Source organism: Schistocerca cancellata, chromosome 2 (assembly GCF_023864275.1).
Source record: "Schistocerca cancellata isolate TAMUIC-IGC-003103 chromosome 2, iqSchCanc2.1, whole genome shotgun sequence".
In the NCBI taxonomy this organism is placed as follows: Eukaryota; Metazoa; Arthropoda; class Insecta; order Orthoptera; family Acrididae; genus Schistocerca; species Schistocerca cancellata.
Window position 1 is genome coordinate 1113295176 of NC_064627.1, and position 22996 is coordinate 1113318171.

Here is a 22996-nt window from a genome sequence, read left to right on the forward strand (position 1 = left end):
ACAGGCAGAGACAATGCAGTAATAACGAACTTCATGTTATAGAATTACGCTGTACGAACGTCCTCTCAAATACACTGCCGGGAAAAAATCGTAACGGCACGAAGGAGTTGGGCTACATAAACGAAAGATGGTAGGAGTGTTTCTATACGTGAAAGATGATGTCCGTTTAAATTTCGCGCCGGCGGCTACGGCCGAGCGGTTCTAGGCGCTTCAGTCCGGAACCGCGCTGCTACTACGGTCGCAGGATCGAATCTTGCCTCGAGAATGGATGTGTGTGATGTCCTTAGGTGAGTTAGGTTTAATTAGTTCTAAGTTAGGGGACTGATGACCTCAGATGTTAAGTCCCATAGTGCTTAGAGCCATTTGAACCATTTAAATTTCGCGACAGTCGCATGAAGAGAGGCGCTAGAACCACCACTATGACGATGCAAATCAGGTTTGCTTTAAATTCACATTGTAATGGTTGTGAGCGTTAGTTATCTTTGACATTGTTAGTTATCTTTGAGATTGGATGCGGTGAGTTGATGTTAGTGAGAGTGCCTTTCAGGCGACAAAGACGACATTATCAACACCTCGCTGAGTTTGAACGAGGTCATGTAACAGGGCTACGAGAAGCTGGATGTTCCTTCTGTGATACTGTAGAAACATTTGGCACAACTTTAGCCACTGTATACACTACTGGCCATTAAAATTGCTACACCAAGAAGAAATACAGATGATAAATGGGTATTCATTGGACAAATATATTATACTAGAACTGACATGTGATTACATTTTCACGCAATTTCACGCAAGAAATCAGTACCCAGAGCAACCACCTCTAGCCGTAATAACGGCCTTGAGACGCCTGAGCATTGACTCAAACAAAGCTTGGATGGCGTGTACCGGTACAGCTGCCCTTGCAGCTTCAACACGATACCACAGTTCATAAAGAGTAGTGACTGGCGTATTGTGACGAGCCAGTTGCTCGGCCACCACTGACCGGACGTTTTCAATTGGTGAGAGATCTGGAGAATGTGCTGGCCAGGGCAACACACGACCATTTCCTGTATCCGGAAAGGCCCGTGCAGGACCTGCAACATGCGGTCGTGCAATATCCTGCTGAAATGTAGGGTTTTGCAGGGATCGAATGAAGGGTAGAGCCACGGGTCGTAACACAACTGAAATGTAACGTCGACTGTTCAAAGTGCCGTCATTGCGAAGAAGAGGTGACCGAGACGTGTAACGAATGGTACCCCATACCATCACGACGGGTGATACGCCAGTACGGCGACGACCAATACACGCTTCCAATGTGCGTTCACCGCGATGTCGCCAAACACGGATGCGACCATTATGGTATTGTAAACAGAACCTGGATTCATCCGAAAAAATGACGTTTTGCCATTCGTGCACCCAGGTTCGTCGTTGAGTACACCATCACAAGGCGCTCCTGTCTGTGATGCAGCGTCAAGGGTAACCGCCGGCACGGTCTCCGAGCTGATAGTCCGTGCTGCTGCAAACGTCGTCGAACTCTTCGTGCAGATGGTTGTCGTCTTGCAAACGTCCGCATGTGTTGACTCAGGGATCGAGACGTGGCTGCACGATCCGTAACAGCCATGCGGATAAGATGCCTGTCATCTCGACTGCTAGTGATACGAGGCCGTTGGGATCCAGCAAGGCGTTCCGTATTACCCTCCTGAACCGACCGATTCCATATTCTGCTAACAGTCATTGGATCTCGACCAACGCGAGCAACAATGTCCCGATACGATAAACCGCGACCGCGATAGGCTACAATCCGACCTTTATCAAAGTCGGAAACGCGATGGTACGCACTTCTCCTCCTTACACGAGGCATCACAACGTTTCACCAGGCAACGCCGGTCAACTGCTGTTTGTGTATGAGAAGTCAGTTGGAAACTTTCCTCATGTCAGCACGTTGTAGGTGTCGCCAGTGGCGCCAACCTTGTGAGAATGCTCTGAAAAGCTAATCATTTGCATATCGCAGCATCTTCTTCCTGTCGGTTTTTTGCGTCTGTAGCACGTCATCTTCGGGGTGAAGCAATATTAATGGCCAGTAGTGTATGATTGCTGGCAGCAGTTGTCACGAGAATGTACCATTGCAAGAAGTGCTGGCTGTGTACGGCCACGTGGCACTACCGACAGGGAAGACCATCGTATTCGGCGTGTGGCTCTGGCGCATCGTACTGCATCTGCATCGGAAATTTGAGCAGCAGTTGGCACCACTGTGGCGCAATGAATTGTTACAAATTGGTTACTTCGAGTCCAGCTCCGAGCCAAATAACCGCCATTTACGACTACAGTGGTTTTAGGCGAGACCTTATAACACTCCCACCTGCTACTGTTATACCATAACCACAAAACTAAAGGCAATTTGTAAAACAGAATTATTTTATTGGATTAATAATGGTATAAAGCAACAGAGCAGTGTTACCCTCTGAGAGGAATTTTGTTATGTTGACCGTGTTGTTCCTAACGGAGGTGGCTTATCGGAAATGAAAGTCAGAATTACGTAAATATTTGAACAGTAACAAACAAAATTTTGCCTAGCTATACTGTTTATAGAATAAGGGAAACGGTCGCCAGCCTAATTAGGCAAGAGAAAGATTAACGTTCTCGTTTAAGAAAGCAGGTATAAGTAACTAAAACGGACAAACACAACCTAGACTTAGCCACACGCGAGTGCAATGAACTCTGACACACACATATGTTTTAAGATTGAAGCTGACAACTGGAGCAGCACAAACTATTTGCAAAATTATAAGAGATACCGTAAACATTACTATTAACATGCACTTCTAATACACAAGATACACAAACACTTAGCAAACATGAATATATACTGTTTCACAACTGCAGCTTTCTCACTTTTACTACAGCGAAACACAATACTGACCAAATTGCAAGAAAGTGACTCACCTTTTAGAATTTACTACAGACAATAATGTGATCATTTGCCTTATAAGCCTCAGTCTCAAGAACTTTTAATATGGAAGTTAGCAACGCCACTTTAAATAGCAGTTTTAATAGGAAAATTATTTTTGGACAAATAACATTTATTTTAACTCACTCTCTTGCCACATTAACTTTAACTTTCTTTTTACTAAGTTCAAGAGGCATTAATTAGCAAAACTCTAGGCTTTAATTTCTTTTAGTAAGGACAAAATGGCTGGCTCTGAGCACTATGGGACTTAACATCTATGGTCATCAGTCCCCTAGAACTTAGAACTACTTAAACCTAACTAACCTAAGGACATCACACACATCCATGCCCCAGGCAGGATTCGAACCTGCGACCGTAGCAGTCGCGCGGCTCCGGACTGAGCGCCTAGAACCGCTAGACCACCGCGGCCGGCAGTAAGGACACTCGGATATCACTTTAGCTCAAACGAAGAGGAACCTGAGAGGTGTTATGATGAGGAGAAAAATCAAGGCAGGTACATAAATTCAGATATAAATTACCTTATATTTGAGCACAATAACACATCCATTTAAGCTGATCCTTCACTGTACATCATTATAGTATTACGTTACAGTGATTGCGCAACGTGGTGGCAACTGCATGTTGGTAGGTGGATTCGCAGACAGAATTGCTGGACTCTGTCATTTCTTGGTGGCGACGACAGATACAAATTCCAGAATAGTTCCAGCTATTTATCCATCCATCCGAGGCATTTGAAAGCGGCAGGAAAAGCCTCTCTCAGAACCAGCACGATATGCAACATTTACATGACAGAGCACAGTTTGGTAGCTCGTCCCCGACTTCTGGCTCGTCCCCGACTGACTATCAGTTCCACCTTTTCCACCTAGGCCAACCACAATTTGCGCGCGCTACACAGTTCCGTTCCCGAGGGAAACCACTACACCTTTTACATACAGAATAACTAAGAGCCTTAAGTGAGGATCAGCAATTTACATAACAGCAACCAAATACATTAAATAAAACAAAACATTTACACATATTGACATCTCTACAAAAAATTATTCACACAAAAGTACAATCATATACAGTAAGTTTTGTTCCCTCCAAATGGGACAAAGCATTTACAGTAGAGATACACTACTTTGCATTCAAACAAACCACGACATCAAAGTTTTAACAAAGAAAAGAGTATACAATTTTGTGTTATCTATTCAATCAAAACCATTAACAGGTTCTTAACGATGTAAAATGTATCTAAAAAAAATAAAAAGCAAAATAAATGAGTACAGCATTAGAGCTATGGTGTTACAACCTCACCGGAGGACAGGGTAGAGGTTGTTGTGTTTTCTGATGAAATTTGGTTCTGCCTCTGTGCGAGTGATGGCCTTGTGTTGGTTAAGAGGAGGCTAGGCCATGGCCTGCAACCATCCTATCTGCGTGCCAGACTCACTGGCCCTACACCTGGAGGTACGATCTGGGCTGCGACTTCGTATGACACCAGGAACACTCTCGTAGTTATACCACGCACCTTTATTGCAAATTTGTGCGTCAATCTTGTGATTCGACCCGTTGTGCTGCCATTCACGAACAGCATTCCAGGGGCTGTTTTCCAAGAGGACAACGCTCGTCCACATACTGCTGTTGTAACCCAACATGCTCTACATTGTGTCAGTACGTTGCATTGGCCTGATCGATCACCAGATCTGTCTCCAGTCGAGCACATGTGGCACATAATGGGATGACAACTCCAGCTTCATACACAACCAGCATTAAACCATCCCTGTATTGACCGACCGAGTGCAACAGGCGTGGAACTCCATCCCACACATTGACATTCGGTATCTGTACAACACAATGCATGCACGTCTGCATGCTTGCATTCAACATTCTGGCGGTCACGCCAGTTACTGACGTACCACAATTTCACATCTGCAATGGCTTATCTCGTGCTTACATCAACCTGTGATCTTGCAACGTTAATCACTTGCATAAATTACCTATATAAATCTATTTCATTACTCTATTTTGTGACGCCTCCCAAACCCAAGGTCCTCGGCGGTACTTTTGGGGCAGACACCACAAATTGTATAATGCGTGGGTACTGACCAGGATGTAGCTATGTCTGTTGGCCGAAAAATAATTAATGACAAGAATTGCGCCAGCTAGAATGAAGAGATAATTTATCTTTATTTCTGACGAAACGAGCACCAGCAATAAAAGTCCGAGTAATATCCAAGAGTAATCCGTGTACTGAGACTAGTCGAATACAATAGCAAATCTCACACTGCAATGGCTCCGCTATAAACTCCACGAAATGCTCGCAATAGACAATCGCCAGTAGACTGTCCGTCTCGGGCCCAGCGATCCTCCTCATATGCAAAAGGCAGAGGGCGCTGCGGACCCGAGCTCAGCCATGGCGCGACCTCTTCCGTCGGCGGTAACGCCCTGAGACGCCGACGGCCGCGACAGGAACTGTGGCCAGCGATATCACGGTCAGGGCGCGCGTGCGTGTGTTGGTTGGTTGGTTGGTTGGGTCCGTGGATACAACATTCTACATTAATTATTTTTTGATGTTGCAATTTTTTTCCGTCAATGTAATATGGTACGATATCAAACAAGCAGCAACTTCCACCGATATGGCACCTGATATCGAAACAATATAAATGGACAACTCGTTCATACGACTCTGTCATAAGCGAAAATTCTCGAAAACGCTGTTACTCTCTACTCTGTTTTTGCGGAATTAATTAAGAAATCTTTAGATACAGAGGACTCGACACTACTGTTGATGTACATTTGACAACAAGCAGTTAACAAAAGAGCTCTGTTGCTATCAAATACTGACAGTAAATTCAGGAAAATAGTTACTGATGATGTATAACTGAAGCACAGAATTGTGTGGAAGTGAAATATGGGCCACCAGAAAAAAAGAAACCGTAATCATTTAATCAGGCGATGCTGAGGTAATTAATTTAGGAAATAGGACATTAAAATTAGTCAATGCGTTTTCCTATTTGGTTATCAGCAGCTGTATTCAGTAAATGATGAAAGAAATATCCGACATTTAGCTGCAGTGGAGCGTTGAACGAAATCAACGCCGACAGATGAAAATCCATACCGGAACGGAGAAGAAATCCGGATTCCCCACTTTACGAAAGCGGCCGCCTTAATCGCAACGGCTATCCGAGCACGTCCCCTGCCCAACGCAAATCTGCACGCTGCAGAACAGCACTCCTTATCTACTAATCCACTTGCAGCTGTACCCTCTCAAGGGTTCGGATACTGTTGTGCATCCGCACTGAGACATCGTAACGCTGTCTGGGGTATACATCTTACTCAGGGATGGTGTCTTTTGTTTCGGACACAATTGATTCGAGCAGCAGCGATATTCAAAGGCGTAAAGGGGGAAATCCGGGTTAGACTTCCGGTTCGGCACAGATTTTCATCTGTCGCCACTGAGTTCGTTCATGTACGTCTACATCTACATCCATACTCCGCAGGCCACCTGACGGTGTGTGGCGGAGGGTACCTTGAGTACCTCTATCGGTTCTCGCTTCTATTCCAGTCTCGTATTGTTCGTGGAAAGAAGGATTGTCGGTATGCCTCTGTGTGGGCTCTAATCTCTCTGATTTTATCCTCATGTTCTCTTCACGAGATATACGTAGGAGGAACCAATATACTGCTCGACTCCTCGGTGAAGGTATGTTCTCGAAACTTGAACAAAAGCCCGTACCGAGCTACTTAGCGTCTCTCCTGCAGAGTCTTCCCTGGAGTTTATCTATCATCTCCGTAACGCTTTCGCGATTACTAAATGATCCTGTAACGAAGCGCGCTGCTCTCCGTTGGATCTTCTCTATTTCTTCTATCAACCCTATCTGGTACCGATCCCACACTGCTGAGCAGTATTCAAGCAGTGGGCGAACAAGCGTACTGTAACCCACTTCCTTTGTTTTCAGATTGCGTTTCCTTAGGATTCTTTCAATGAATCTCAGTCTGGCATCTGCTTTACCGACGATCAACATTATATGATCATTCCATTTTAAATCACTCCTACTGCGTACTCCCAGATAATTTGTGGCATTAACTGCTTCCAGTTGCTGACCTGCTATTTTGTAGCTAACTGATAATGTATCTATCTTTCTGTGTATTCGCATCACATTACACTTGTCTACATTGAGATTCAATTGCCATTCCCTGCACCATGCGTCAATTCGCTGCAGATCCTCCTGCATTTCAGTACAATTTTCCATTGTTACAACCTCTCGATACACCACAGCATCATCTGCAAAAAGCCTCAGTGAACTTCCGATGTCATCCACCAGGTCATTTATGTATATTGTGAATAGCAACGGTCCTATGACACTCCCCTGCGGCACACCTGAAATCACTCTTACTTCGGAAGACTTCTCTCCATTGAGAATGACATGCTGCGTCCTGTTATCTAGGAACTCCTCAATCCAATCACACAATTGGTCTGATAGTCCATATGCTCTTACTTTGTTCATTAAACGACTGTGGGGAACTGTATCGAACGCCTTGCGGAAGTCAAAAACACGGCATCTACCTGTGAACCCGTGTCTATGGCCCTGTGAGTCTCGTGGACGAATAGCGCGAGCTGGGTTTCACACGACCGTCTTTTTCGAAACCCATGCTGATTCCTACAGAGTAGATTTCTAGTCTCCTGAAAAGTCATTATAGTCTAACATAATACGTGTTCCAAAATTCTACAACTGATCGACGTTAGAGATATAGGTCTATAGTTCTGCACATCTCTTCGACGTCCCTTCTTGAAAAGGGGGATGACCTGTGCCCTTTTCCAATCCTTTGGAACGCTACGCTCTTCTAGAGACCTACGGTACACCGCTGCAAGAAGGGGGGCAAGTTCCTTCGCGTACTGTGTGTAAAATCGAACTGGTATCCCATCAGGTCCAGCGGCCTTTCCTCTTTTGAGCGATTTTAATTGTTTCTCTATCCCTCTGTCGTCAGTGGCCCACTGCAGATAAACGTCGGATGTTTCTCTCGTCATGTATTTCCTATTTACGCAGTAAAATAACTGACGATGGCCGAAGCTGGGTGGATATAAAATATAGACTAGCTATTAGAGTCCTGCATGACCGAGCAAGCGTGCACAAAATACGAGATGGGGCGAGCACACCCTAACTGGATAGGCTACCCGCACTAGTTCTAGTGACCGAGCATAGAAGCCGTGGGCCGAATACGCAGCACGTAACTTCAAACATATTACACATATCATTATCCGTGTGACATTGCAGCCAGTACGGGCTTCTCATTTGTGGTGTGTCTCTCTATGGAATCATGCAGCGCGAGGAACCAGTGCAGTGAGACGTAAGATTGAAACCAATGTTTACGCATTGAAGAAACGGGAAGGTCTAAAAAGCCAAGTATGGAGTACATTTCTGTTGGTTGTAGACGAAAACAGTGCGTCTACTGGGTACGTATCGTGCCTAAACTGCTTCCAGTCGGGAACCACTCATTTAAAGAAACACAGTTGCAAGAAACCTCACAAAGATACACCTCCTTCAGGGATACCGGCAGTAATAAAACATCCAACCAGGGTGCCAATGTGATAAAGGTTCTGGAAAATCACTAAAGGATTCCTTGTGCTGCTCACTGTATAAACACAGCACTTAGCCACATTTTCGATGAAGATAACTTCTTGTTAAATCATGCCCCGAACATCGCATCAACAATAAATACTGCAAAATGCATTGTGAAGTACATTAAGAAAAGTGGCCTCTGCTCGTCTTTGAAATCATCGTTGAAACAAGAGGTCTGCACACGCTGGAACAGCTTGTACACTATGTTGGAATCCTTACACAATCAGTATAACGAAGTTGCTGCTTTGCTGGCGGCGCTTAGAGATTGAAAAATTGCGTAATTTCTGAGACCATTTAAAGAGGCCACAGATGAATTAGAAGGCGAAAAAGAACCGACAGTCCAGTTATTTCTTCTTTGGTTTCACAAACTGCAACAAATTTGCAGTGTCTATGACATTGTCTGTCAGGTGAGTAATCACTGCAGTTAAAAGCACTGTTTCATTGTGATACGTGATAGATTTATAATTATCTACCGTAATTGATGTGTACTAAAATATATGTATTTTTCAACAGGAGGTACAAAGGATTAAAAATCGAGCCTTGACTTTCGTTTATCAGAAGATTATGATCACTTCCAGAGATAAAATTGCTTCGTTTCTTTGGCCGTCTGTCCGTGATCTTAATATGCTTGAAATAAATGAAAAGCAGGAAATTGTTAGCAATGTGCGACAAATGTGTGCTACTTACGCAGGTACAACTTCCAATCATTAACATAATCGTTTTTGCATTGTTGGTGGATAGTGTATTACAGAGCAATGGGTATGCTATAATTTGTATAATATTTCATTAACGTAAAAGATCTCGTTGTCACGGGGACGTTTCGATCATTTCCACATCAGTTCTGTATTACTTGTCTCTTTTGTTTATTGTCATACATCCTTCAAATACTGTGTCATCACCACCCAGAAAGAGAGATCGTTTCAAGGAATGGAGGAACAACAGATCATCCGCAGCAGATGAAGGAGATCTCTACATTTTAATGCACCTCGAAGATGAGGATGACATCTTAAGGGGTGGAGCAGACATGAAACATATCTGCCAGGCCTGGCTGCAGTTGCAAGACTTTTTTTATGTATCCCACCAAACAAGCGCACTTAGTGAAAGATGCTTTAGTAAAGGTGGCATGTTACTAACAAATCGCCGCAGCCAATAAAATCCGGAACGCTTTAGTGATTTATTGCTGATCAACAATAACTATAATTTTGTTTCTGTTGCAAACAAGTGAAAAGTATGACAAGTTACGTTTGTAAATGTTTAATGTTCTTCATATGCTTTCTTTATGAAGATCGTTGTCTTCTAGATTACAGGGAAAGCACTTATTTAATGGTTCTTGTTAATGAAAGGAAAAATAAATCTTCTGTTTGGAAATGAGACTCGTCTTCTATCCGCGATTGTACTGTAATATCGCTTTACTTTCCAATTTAGCTGTGTCACGTACCCGTTCTAGGAAACGTTACTTTTGTATTAAAAGAGAGAAAGAGACAGAGATAAATACATATGTGTGTGTGTGTGTGTGTGTGTGTGTGTGAGAGAGAGAGAGAGAGAGAGAGAGAGAGAGAGAGAGAGAGAGAGAGGACTTGGATTTGTACAGTACAGTGCAGCGAGCTGGGGCGGAGCGAAGTGAGACGTCAGCGGTGACCGGTCATGCTCGGTTATCCGCGTGTCCGGAATCCGGACATCAGACATGGGGCGAGTACGTGACCGAGCCGAGTCGAGTGGGGCCGGACACGAGCGACTCGGTCCCCGCGTCAACAGGCGAGCCGTGACCGGTCAAACACAGAGCGTTGCAACACTCTACTAGCTATAACAAGGAAAACATTACTGAATAAAGAGAGATTTGTTATCTAATATATACTTACCTGCCAGAACTTCATGACCACCTACCTAATAGCCGGTATGTCCGGCGACGCGTCGTGGCATGGAAGCAACGAGGCCTTGCTAGGTCGCTGGAGGGAGCTGGCTCAACATCTGCCCCACACAAGTTACCTAATTCCCGTAAATTCCGGGGAGGCGGGCGATGAGCTCTGGCGCCACGTTCAGTCACATCCCAGATGTGTTCGATCGCTTTCTGATCTGGAGACTTGGGGGCGAAGGGGGCGGCAGCACATCAATTGGAACTCTCCACTGTGTCTTTAGAACCACTCCATCACACGCCCTGTGACATGGCGCATTATCTTGTTGAAAAATGCCACTGCCGTCGGGAAACATTATCATCATGAAGGGGTGTACATGTTCCTTGGTCGTCATAGTACCTTGCAAGAGCTCCACCGGATCCACATATCCCCACGCCAATGTTCCCCAGAGGATAATGAAGCCGCCGCCACCTTGTCTCCGTCCCGCCGTACAGGCGTCGCGGAGCTGTTCCCCAGGAAGGCGACGTATACGTTCTCTGCCACCGACACCATGAAGACGGTATCTGGTTCATCAGATCATGCAATGCTCTGCCACTGCGCCAACGTCCAGTACCGATGGTCACGTGCTCACTTCAGTCGAAGTTGCCGATGTTGTGACGTTAAAGATGACAAATGCATGGGTCGTCGGTTGCGGAGGCCCATCATGAGGAGTGTTCGGTGCACTGTGTGTTCAGACACACTTGTACTCTGCCCAGTATTAAAGTCTGGTGTTCGTTCCGCCACAGTTCTCCTCCTGTCCTGTTTTTACCGGTCCGACGTTTGTAACGAGGGTGGCCGCCCAACCCCCCGTCGTCTGGGCGTGGTTTCACCTTGGCTTCGCCACGTGTTGAAGACACTCACCACGGCACTTCTCGAACACCCGACAAGTAGTGGAGTTTCCGAAATGCTCGTGCCGAGCCTCTGGGCCACCAGAATCTGTCCTCACTGAAATTCATATAGATGGCATGCTTTACCCATTTTACACACGGACAGCACGCTCACTGATACTGCATGCACCATGTGTGTGTCTGACGAGCAGTCATTCCTCGCCAGGTGAAGCTGCTGTCACCTGAACGGGTTTATATCGGTAGTAGGTCGGTGGTCGTAATGTCCTGGCTCATGAGTGAAATTCAAATGTTAGAAAGTCTTTTCCGAAACTATTTATCAGAAGTGTAGTCCTGTACGGAAGTGAAACACGAATAATAGGAACTTCAGACGAGAAGAGGACAGAAACTTTTGAAATGTGCTGCTACAGAAGAATTAGACTGGTGGTCCGAATAAGAAATGAGTGCGTACTGAATCGAATTGGGGAAAAAAGTAATTTACGGTACAACCTGATTACAACAAGGGCTCAGTAGATAGGATACATCCTGAGGCATCAAAGAATAATCAATTTAGTGGACGGCTGTGATACAATACGCGATTCTGCAGGGCTGCATCAGCGCATCAGGGATTCCACGCGACGCAGGGTGGATGCATGTATCCTCGGTAACGGAGGACATTTTGAACATTTCCTGTAACAAAGTGTTTGAAGTCACGCTGGTACGTTCTGTTGCTGTGTGTTTCCATTCCATGATTAATGTGATTTGAAGAGAAATAATAAAATGAGAGCCCGCATCTCGTGGTCGTGCGGTAGCGTTCTCGCTTCGCATGCCCGGGTTCCCGGGTTCGATTCCCGGCGGGGTCAGGGATTTTCTCTGCCTCATGATGGCTGGGTGTTGTGTGCTGTCCTCAGGTTAGTTAGGTTTAAGTAGTTCTAAGTTCTAGGGGACTGATGACCATAGATGTTAAGTCCCATAGTGCTCAGAGCCATTTGAACCATTTTAATAAAATGAGCTCTAACATGGAAAGTAAGAGTTTCCGGACACATGTCCACATAACATTTTTTCTTTATTTGTGTGTGAGGAATGTTTCCTGAAAGTTTGGCCGTACCTTTTTGTAACGCCCTGTATATGTTTTTATACTTGTGTGGTGTTTCTTCAGCATATCCATATGCAAGCAAAACCACATTACGTGTGAATCGCTGCGTCACGTCTTCCTCCTCGTCTGCGCGCAGGAGACCGCACCCTCTTCTTCCACCCGATGTCGAGCTTCCGCGAGTTCGCGGTGCTGTCGTCGATCCTGCGCAACGAGACGGCGGCCAAGGCCAGCGACGACGAGTTCCACCTGCTGGAGGAGCCGCGCGGCCTCAGAGACGCGCACGCCTCCGCCTCGGCCATGGACCGCCGCGGTGTCATGTTCTACAACCTGGTCACCAGGGACGCCGTAAGTCACCGCCAACAGCCGCCTACTGTGCGCCCCCACTAGTGTTACACTGGAAGTTAAGTGGGGCAGTCGTCAGGTTTTAATTATCACATGGAATAACTCAAGCTCCAACCGTGAAACTTGCTAATGGTGTGTTCGTAGATTTTCCCGGCGAATGAGATGCTTGAAGGTCTCTCGGGCACGAAGCCGGGTTGACTGGTCGTTGTAGAACGAATTTTCGACGGCGTAACGTGCCGTCATCATCAGGCTACTCCTGTTGACTGACGTCCTAGGCCGGCGGGTGGTGTGGTATATACAGGGTGAGTCACCTAACGTTACCGCTGGATATATTTCGTAAACCACATCAAATACTGACGAATCGATTCCACAGACCGAACGTGAGGAGAGGGGCTAGTGTAATTGGTTAATACAAACCATAAAAAAATGCACGGAAGTATGTTTTTCAACACAAACCTACGTTTTTTTAAAATGGAACCCCGTTAGTTTTGCTACCACATCTGAACATATAAACAAATACGTAATCAGTGCCGTTTGTTGCATTGTAAAGTGTTAATTACATCCGGAGATATTGTAACCTACAGTTGACGCTTGAGTACCACCCCTCCGCTGTTCGATCGTGTGTATCGGAAAGCACCGAATTACGTACGGATCCAAAGGGAACGGTGATGAACCTTAGGTACAGAAGAGACTGGAACGGCACACTACGTCCACATGCTAACACCTTTTTATTGGTCTTTTTCACTGACGCACATGTACATTACCATGAGGGGCGAGGTACACGTACACACGTGCTTTCCGTTTTCAATTGTTGTTGTTGTTATGGTCTTCAGTCCTGAGACTGGTTTGATGCAGCTCTCCATGCAACTCTATCCAGTGCAAGCTTCTTCATCTCCCAGTACCTACTGCAACATACATCCTTCTGAATCTGCTTAGTGTATTCGTCTCTTGGTCTCCCCCTACGATTTTTACCCTCCACGCTGCCCTCCAATACTAATTTGGTGATCCCTTGATGCCTCAGAACATGTCCTACCAACCGATCCCTTCTTCTGCTCAAGTCGTGCCACAAACTTCTCTTCTCCCCAATCCTATTCAATACTTCCTCATTAGTTATGTGATCTACCCATCTAATCTTCAGCATTCTTCTGTAGCACCACATTTCGAAAGCTTCTATTCTCTTCTTGTCCAAACTATTTACCGTCCACGTTTCACTTCCATACATGGCTACACTCCATACAAATACTTTCAGAAATGACTTCCTGACACTTAAATCTATACTCGATGTTAACAAATTTCTCTTCTTCAGAAACGCTTTCCTTGCCATTGCCAGTCTACATTTTATATCCTCTCTACTTCGACCATCATCAGTTATTTTGCTCCCCGAATAGCATAACTCCTTTACTTCTTTAAGTGTCTCATTTCCTAATCTAATACCCTCAACATCACCCGACTTAATTCGACTACATTCCATTATCCTCGTTTTGCTTTTGTTGATGTTCATCTTATATCCTCCCTTCAAGACACCATCCATTCCGTTCAACTGCTCTTCCAAGTCCTTTGCTGTCTCTGACAGAATTACAATGTCATCGGCGAACCTCAACGTTTTTATTTCTTCTCCAAGGATTTTAATACCTACTCCGAATTTTTCTTTTGTTTCCTTTACTGCTTGCTCAATATACAGATTGAATAACATCGGGGAGAGGATACAACCCTGCCTTACTCCCTTCCCAACCGCTGCTTCCCTCTCATGTCCCTCGACTCTTATAACTGCCATCTGGTTTCTGTACAAATTGTAAATAGCCTTTCGCTCCCTGTATTTTACCCCTGCCACCTTCAGAATTTGAGAGAGAGTATTCCAGTCAACAGTGTCAAAAGCTTTCTCTAAGTCTACAAATGCTAGAAACGTAGGTTTGCCTTTCCTTAATCTTTCTTCTAAGACAAGTCGTAAGGTCAGTATTGCCTCACGTGTTCCAGTATTTCTACGGAATCCAAACTGATCTTCCCCGAGGTCGGCTTCTACCAGTTTTTCCATTCGTCTGTAAAGAATTCGTGTTAGTATTTTGCAGCTGTGGCTTATTAAATTGATTGTTCGGTAATTTTCACATCTGTCAACACCTGCTTTCTTTGGGATTGGAATTATTATATTCTTCTTGAAGTCTGAGGGTATTTCGCCTGTTTCATACATCTTGCTCACCAGATGGTAGAGTTTTGTCAGGACTGGCTCTCCCAAGGCCGTCAGTAGCTCCAATGGGATGTTGTCTACTCCGGGGGCCTTGTTTCGACTCTGGTCTTTCAGTGCTCTGTCAAACTCTTCACGCAGTATCGTGTCTCCCATTTCATCTTCATCTACATCGTCTTCCATTTCCATAATATTGTCCTCAAGTACCTCGCCCTTGTATAGACCCTCTATATACTCCTTCCACCTTTCTGCTTTCCCTTCTTTGCTTAGAACTGGGCTTCCATCTGAGCTCTTGATATTCATACAAGTGGTTCTCTTTTCTCCAAAGGTCTCTTTAATTTTCCTGTAGGCAGTATCTATCTTACCGCTAGTGAGATAAGCCTCTACATCCTTACATTTGTCCTCTAGCCATCCCTGCTTAGCCATTTTGCACTTCCTGTCGATCTCATTTTTGAGACGTTTGTATTCCTTTTTGCCTGCTTCATTTACTGCATTTTTATATTTTCTCCTTTCATCAATTAAATTCAATATTTCTTCTGTTACCCAGGGATTTCTACTAGCCTTCGTCTTTTTACCTACTTGATCCTCTGCTGCCTTCACTACTTCATCCCTCAAAGCTACCCATTCTTCTTCTACTGTATTTCTTTACCGCATTCCTGTCAATTGTTCCCTTATGCTCTCCCTGAAACTCTGTACAACCTCTGGTTCTTTCAGTTTATCCAGGTCCCATCTCCTTAAATTCCCACCTTTTTGCAGTTTCTTCAGTTTTAATCTACAGGTCATAACCAATAGATTGTGGTCAGAGTCCACATCTGCCTCTGGAAGTGTCTTACAATTTAAAACCTGGTTCCTAAATCTCTGTCTTACCATTATATAATCTATCTGATACCTTTTAGTATCTCCAGGGTTCTTCCATGTATACAGCCTTCTATCATGATTCTTAAACCAAGTGTTAGCTATGATTAAGTTGTGCTCTGTGCAAAATTCTACCAGGCGGCTCCCTCTTTCATTTCTTAGCCCCAATCCATATTCACCTACTACGTTTCCTTCTCTCCCTTTTCCTACACTCGAATTCCAGTCACCCATGACTATTAAATTTTCGTCTCCCTTCACTATCTGAATAATTTCTTTTATTTCATCACACATTTCATCAATTTCTTCATCATCTGCAGAACTAGTTGGCATATAAACTTGTACTACTGTAGTAGGTGTGGGCTTCGTATCTATCTTGGCCACAATAATGCGTTCACTATGCTGTTTGTAGTAGCTTACCCGCACTCCTATTTTCCTATTCATTATTAAACCTACTCCTGCATTACCCCTATTTGACTTTGTGTTTATAACCCTGTAGTCACCTGACCAGAAGTCTTGTTCCTCCTGCCACCGAACTTCACTAATTCCCACTATATCTAACTTTAACCTATCCATTTCCCTTTTTAAATTTTCTAACCTACCTGCCCGATTAAGGGATCTGACATTCCACGCTCCGATCCGTAGAACGCCAGTTTTCTTTCTCCTGATAACGACATCCTCTTGAGTAGTCCCCGCCCGGAGATCCGAATGGGGGACTATTTTACCTCCGGAATATTTTACCCAAGAGGACGCCATCATCATTTAATCATACTGTAAAGCTGCATGCCCTCGGGAAAAATTACGGCCGTAGTTTCCCCTTGCTTTCAGCCGTTCGCAGTACCAGCACAGCAAGGCCGTTTTGGTTATTGTTACAAGGCCAGATCAGTCAATCATCCAGACTGTTGCCCTTGCAACTACTGAAAAGGCTGCTGCCCCTCTTCAGGAACCACACGTTTGTCTGGCCTCTCAACAGATACCCCTCCGTTGTGGTAGTACCTACAGTACGGCTATCTGTATCACTGAGGCACGCAAGCCTCCCCACCAACGGCAAGGTCCATGGTTCATGGGGGGGGGGGGGGGGGGGCGTTTTCAATTACGGAGTGGAATAGAGTGTGTCTCGAGATGTCAGGCCAATAGATGTTCAATGTGGTGGCCATCATTTGCTGCACACAATTGCAATCTCTGGCGTAATGAATGTCGTACACGCCGCAGTACATCTGGTGTAATGTCTCCCGCAGGCTGCCACAATACGTTGTTCCACATCCTCTGGGGTTGTAGGCACATCACGGTACACATTCTCCTTTAACGTACCCCACAGAAAGAAGTCCAGAGGTGTAAGATCAGGAGAACGGGCTGGCCAATTTATGCGTCCTCCACGTCCTATGAAACGCCCGTCGAACGTGTACCTCACCCCTCATGGTAATGTACATGTGCGTCAGTGAAAAAGACCAATAAAAAGGTGTTAGCATGTGGACGCAATGTGCTATTCCAGTCTCTTCTGTACCTAAGGTTCATCACCGCTCCCTTTGGATCCCTACGTAATTCGGTGCTCTCCGATACACACGATCGAACGGCGGAGGACTGGTACTCAAGCGTCAATTTAGGTTACAATATCTCCGGATGTAACTGACATTTTACAATGCAACAAACGGCAGTGATTACGTATTTGTTTGTATGTTCAGATGTGCTAACAAAACTAACGGGGTTCCATTAAAAAAAACGTAGGTTTGTGTTAAAAAACATACTTCCGTGCATTTTTTTATGGTTTGTATTAACCAATTACACTAGCCCCTCTCCTCACGTTCGGTCTGTGGAATCGGTTCGTCAGTATTTGATGTGGTTTACGAAATATATCCAGCGGTAATGTTAGGTGACTCACCCTGTATATACCTGTCGCCTCTCCCCTCCACTGACTCCGCGTATGGACCGAGGGATGTGCAGGCCGCGGTGGTGCGGGTAGCTCGCGCTGACGCATGCCGCCTTCGGCGGGTGTGGTGCCCCGTTTCCGCTGCTCCTGCAGAACTTTTATTGCTGGATTCCACGCTCGGCTGAGTTGAAATCCGTTGTCCTTGTAGGTCAACGTGCAGCCGGATTTCAATTGCTTCCTTGTATACACTGTCCCAAAAGCGGGATATGTTGTGCAGGACTTCTGTGTTCTCGTATTCCATACGATGATTTGTCTCGAGGCAATGTTCTGCGATTGCAGATTTTGTAGGCTGTTGGAGATCGGTGTGCCGTTTGTGTTCAGTACACCTTTCCTCGATGGTGCGAATGGTTTGCCCCACATATGCTTTCCCACACTCGCACGGTATGAAATAAACTCCAGATTTCCGGAGTCCTAAACCGTCCTTCACTGTCCCTACAAGGGACTTGATCTTTGACGGTGGGCGGTAGACGCATTTGATGTTATGACGTCCTAGAATCCTGCCTATTTTTCCAGATACGTTGCCCGCATATGGTATGTAGGCTGCCGCTTTCGGTGGATCATCACCAGGTGTTGGCTGTGGTGTGGTCTTCTGCTTCAAGGCGCGTCGAATTTGGCGGTCACTATAGCCGATCTTCTGGAACACATCCTTGAGGTGGTCTAGTTCCGGTTTTAAGCTTTCTTCGTCGGAGATCACACGAGCTCTGTGAACCAATGTATTTAGTACTCCTTCTCTTTGTGACGGGTGATGACAGCTGGAGGCGTGAAGGTACAGATCCGTGTGGGTGGTCTTCCGGCTGACGCTGTGTCCTAGTGTTCCATCAGGCTTTTTCCGTACCAGAACATCCAGGAATGGTAGCTGCCCGTTTTTCTCCACCTCCATGGTGAACTGCTAATGGTGTTTGCTTTCTCTACATTCCGGGTAGTTACAATTCAAGTGAAACAACTCACAGATGTCCATTGTAGGATGTAAGGATCATACAGCAGCGAAATTTCGTAGATATTCTAATGCGTTGAAGCGGAACCAGTTTATGCTGGAAAAAATTAGTTCCAATTTTGGACACCATGTGCAGATCTGGCCTTGTAACAACAAGAAAGACATGCAGAAATCTTTCCAAATGTAATGGATTAGGAATGGGGCGAGGGCATAAGAGGCCAAACAAGTGAGAAAGGCATAATGCCGATTTCATTACTGACCGCCGCTTACACAGTTTGTCCAGTACGAGCATCGGAGACATCCACAAGATGCTGCATCCATAACACGGTATGATCAACAATTGCTCGGTGCAGTTCTCGTGGAATCTGAGCAACGAGTTCCTATATACTGGCCTTCAGATCAGGTTGAGACCAAAAGTGTCCCTGGTAAACGCCGTCTTTCAGATATCCCCTGGTCCCAAAGTCACATAGATTCAGATCGTGATCTAGCAGGCCATACATCTGGAAAACCTCTAGAGATAACACGTTCGTGTAAGGTTGCCTTAAGCAGAGCGAGCGACGTGAGGTGTTGCCCATTGTGGCTGAAAACAGTGGGTTCCACACAGCTGTGCTCTTCCAAACAAGGAATCACATGGTGCACGAGGAGGTCTCGATAACGAGCAGACAGCGTTGTACACCTGACAGGCACTCTGGGTATATTCTCTTCACAGAAGAATGGGCCGCGAATAAAGGTGCTTGTGAACCCACATCACACACTCACATACGGCGAGTGCATTGGCTGTTCGTGCACGAACCGCGATTTAACGGTACACCAAATTTGGCTGTTCTGTGTATTCATTGTACCCTGTAGAGTATAATGTGTCTCATCGCTGCAGACCACATGCAAGCAACTTTTTTGATCCGTGCGAGGAATGGGACAGCAAGTTCAGGACGTTGCTTCCGATTATGAGGTTTCAGTTATTGTACCGTTTGGATCTTATATGGGTACCAGTGTAAAATAGCCTTAAAATTTTCCGTACCATTGACCATGGGATGGACAGCACTCATGGTGCTGAACGAGCGCTGTGACTACCCGAGGCCCATGCTGCATTGTTAGTTACAGCAGCAGGAACTTCGTGTTCCAATGCCAAACTCACCCCTGTTTTCGAATTTCATTATCACTTTATTTAAACCATTTAAAGAGATCAGGCCTCTCGGGCTTTCCGTCAGCGATACTCTCTCAATACACTGCTGACGTTTGCATAAATCGTTTTCAGTAACAGTGTGCAGTCTCTCTGCTCGACAGCCATGCTGTTCACTCACGTTATGTCTTATCAAATGGCAGAATGGATGTCATACCGCCATACAAACGGTGTTCACCGCCATATTTGCACCTGGTGGTCGAAATTGGAACTAATTTCTTTCCAGCGTAAATTGGTTCTACATTACCGCATTAGCATATTTACCAAGTTTCGCTAACATACGATAATTACAGACCTCAGTTGTAGAAGTCTGCATTTTTGGCTGTTCAGGTATCTTTCCACCTCGATAATCAACTCGTCGTCCCTCTAGAAACGCCTGCCACTCGATGGTTTCTTCTTCTGAGGAAAGGAAGAGAAGTCATTGGGCGCCATGTTTGATAGTAGAATACGACGGTGGAGGGTTAGCCAATGCTTTATGGTCCAAAGAAGTAGCATGTGTAACTATGACCTGTGCAAAATAACCTGGTGCATTGTTGTGAAGTTAAAACTGACCTTGGAAAGCTTCCCGCTATTTTTTCTTTGACAGACTCCCATGAACTCGTCAGGAGATTTCAGTATTACCCTCCTGTGGTTTGATCCTTGGGGGTGTTTTCTTTTACTGCCACACTACGAGAATCCCAAAAAACATTCCGCATCATCTTGGTAGACGCTGCTTGGGTCTTCCTCATTTTTGGCAGTGGTGAATACACACGTTTCGATTGCTTTCGTCCACTGTCTTGTGATCATAGTGATACACCCAACACTCGTCCATTGTCATTAGGCGGCCAAACAAGTAATCTGGATCGCCCTGACCCGGGCCGCTTCAAGGCACAAACGACACAAGTCACCGCTTGGGGCGCCAAACTGATAGGGATGCCGGAAGCACCACAAGTTAAGTTTTCTACACGGAGTGTATCACAAATAGCAGTGACCGGTTGGGGCGCCCCAGTGCAAAATTTGTATACAACGTATATCTCAATTAGCTGCAAAATCTGAGACAGTTTTAGGCATACGAGGGAAAAGGGGAGCAGGGGACGCAAAATGATAAGTTATATTTGAGGACAAATGTTCTCCAGTTGGACCTGTAGCCCTATTCTGTATCGTCCATACCAACTGGTTCCATAGGTTTGCCTCGGCAGTGACGTAATTTTCGGTTCAGTAGTCCAAGCTGCTATTTTGCACAATACTGAGGCACGTTAACGATCGGTCGGTCTGCCGATTATTCGTCTACTGTAGTGGGAGGTAGTGAGCTGTCAGTAAGCTTGTTCATTTGGTTCAATGTGCTCTGATTGTGGAGATAACTTGTGCTTTAGAAATATTGAGTGATTTCTAGTTTTGGATATAGTGATTACGTTTTATTGAAGAACCACTAAGACGCATCCGAATGGAAAGTGAGTTCATGAATGTTGTTATGCATACATTTCAGCTGAGAACCATGGAAGTGGTCATGATGCACATAGTGCTGCTAAGAAGAAGGCAAGTGTGACGAAGGCGGGAAAGGCGGCTCGATGAAATGCGACGCCAATGCGATCTGGCAACATAATCTGTGGAACGAGATGAACTCTTTTGAAATGCCCAAGAGCAACTTTGTGGTGAGGTACAAATTGAGGAGGGAGGCGGCCTGTAATTTGCTTGAGGAACCGTGGCCATACATGAGAACCCATCAAAGAGCAACAGCCATCCCTTTGCACCTTAAGCTATATTCGTTTAGCGAGTCTTGAAATGACTAAATCAGTTGAACAGTTCTTATCAGTCATCAAGTGCAATGATCCTTTTTTTCTTCTTGGTTTTGACAACTCTTAACTTCTTGGGACCATGTGTCAAAAGAGGGTACGGGCTGACAATTCATTTGCCATGAGTCAGCCAGGCATCTCAAGGCGCGCTGACGAAGTTTTGAGGGCTCTCAGCTGTTACCTAATGGCAATAATTTTTAACACAGGTTGTTATTCTGAGGAGCCGCGCGGAGTGGCCGCGCGGTTTCAGGCGCCCTGTCATGGATTGCGCGGCCCCTCCCGCCAGAGGTTCGAGTCCTCTCTCGGGCATGGGTGTGTGTGTGTGTGTGTTGTTCTTAGCATAAGTTAGTTTAAGTACTGTGTACGTTTAGGGACCGATGACCTCAGCAGTTTGGTCCCTTAGGAATTCACACACGTTTGAACATTTTATTCTGAGGAAGGCCAGACATACTGCTTGAAACCCGTCAATAATAAAGACTCTTACTACATCCTGCTTGCTGGTCCCGTTTCAAATGTAGCACACATAAACAACAGACACACAATGGCAATATGTGATGGCATTTCAGTGTGATGGCATTTCAGTGTCACTGAGATGTGAACGTACTAACCTTCGCATTTTCCTCCGCCATTACCACAGATGTCTTATAATATTATGAGTACATTCTATGTAAACACACTTTTCGAAAACAATAATGGGAGTAGCGCATCTGCTGGCTCTGTCAGCTGGTCACTTCGGGTATTGGGCATTATGCACTCTGCAGTGCACTGTGCTGGTTGCACAGTCATCGTGTCATGCCCGCAGCTATGGTCACTTGTCTTTGATCGGCTGGCGCGAGGAGAGAAAGCAATACGGCACGGGCCCACTTGGGTACCTCGGGGTTCATACTGACTCGCTACAGAACCGCTTACAGAATTGCACGGAGGCTCAGTTGCAGTAACACCACTGCTCAGCGCATCACCTACTGAACCGACCATCAGAGCGACCAAACGAAAGAGAATAGGGCTTCTAGGGCTGGCACAGATGTAACATTTCTGCTGCCGCCTCTGCTCCATGGGCCTTTTGAATGGACCCAGAGAACAGTAGCCTTTGTCATGTGCAAAATGTCGTGCAAGATGCTGAAAACTGGTTTAAGCTTTTCGAACTATTGTCTCTATTGTGATAAACCTTTCTGAGAGGGCAGGGCCTCAACTTCTTCTGTGAGTCCTGATTTTTCACGGAGAGATGGAGTGCGACTTTATTCTTCGTCATTCAGACATGTTTGCTCATGCTGGAAGCGCTTGCACCTGCATTGTTACTGCACACTTCCACCAACTCACAATCGACTGTTATGGCGTTGTTCCCCTTCAAACGCAGAATGTCAATTACCGCGTGGTACTGGACTGTGCCATTTTGTTATGGCTCTTACAGCTGCATGCTATGGTAGAGTGGCGTGTAGACTTCAGTGTCTACCAGA

The 22996-nt window shown here is 45.4% G+C and overlaps 1 protein-coding gene across 1 annotated transcript in view; it reads left to right on the forward strand.

Annotated features, from left to right (window-relative positions):
- The window catches only part of LOC126149995 (protein yellow-like), a 180919-nt gene that overhangs the window by 132677 nt on the left and 25246 nt on the right, over window positions 1-22996 (forward strand). Inside the window, exon 5 of the mRNA XM_049915845.1 lies at window positions 12493-12701. Within this exon, the coding sequence (XP_049771802.1) occupies window positions 12493-12701 (209 nt within the window). The remainder of the gene's footprint in view (window positions 1-12492; window positions 12702-22996) is intronic.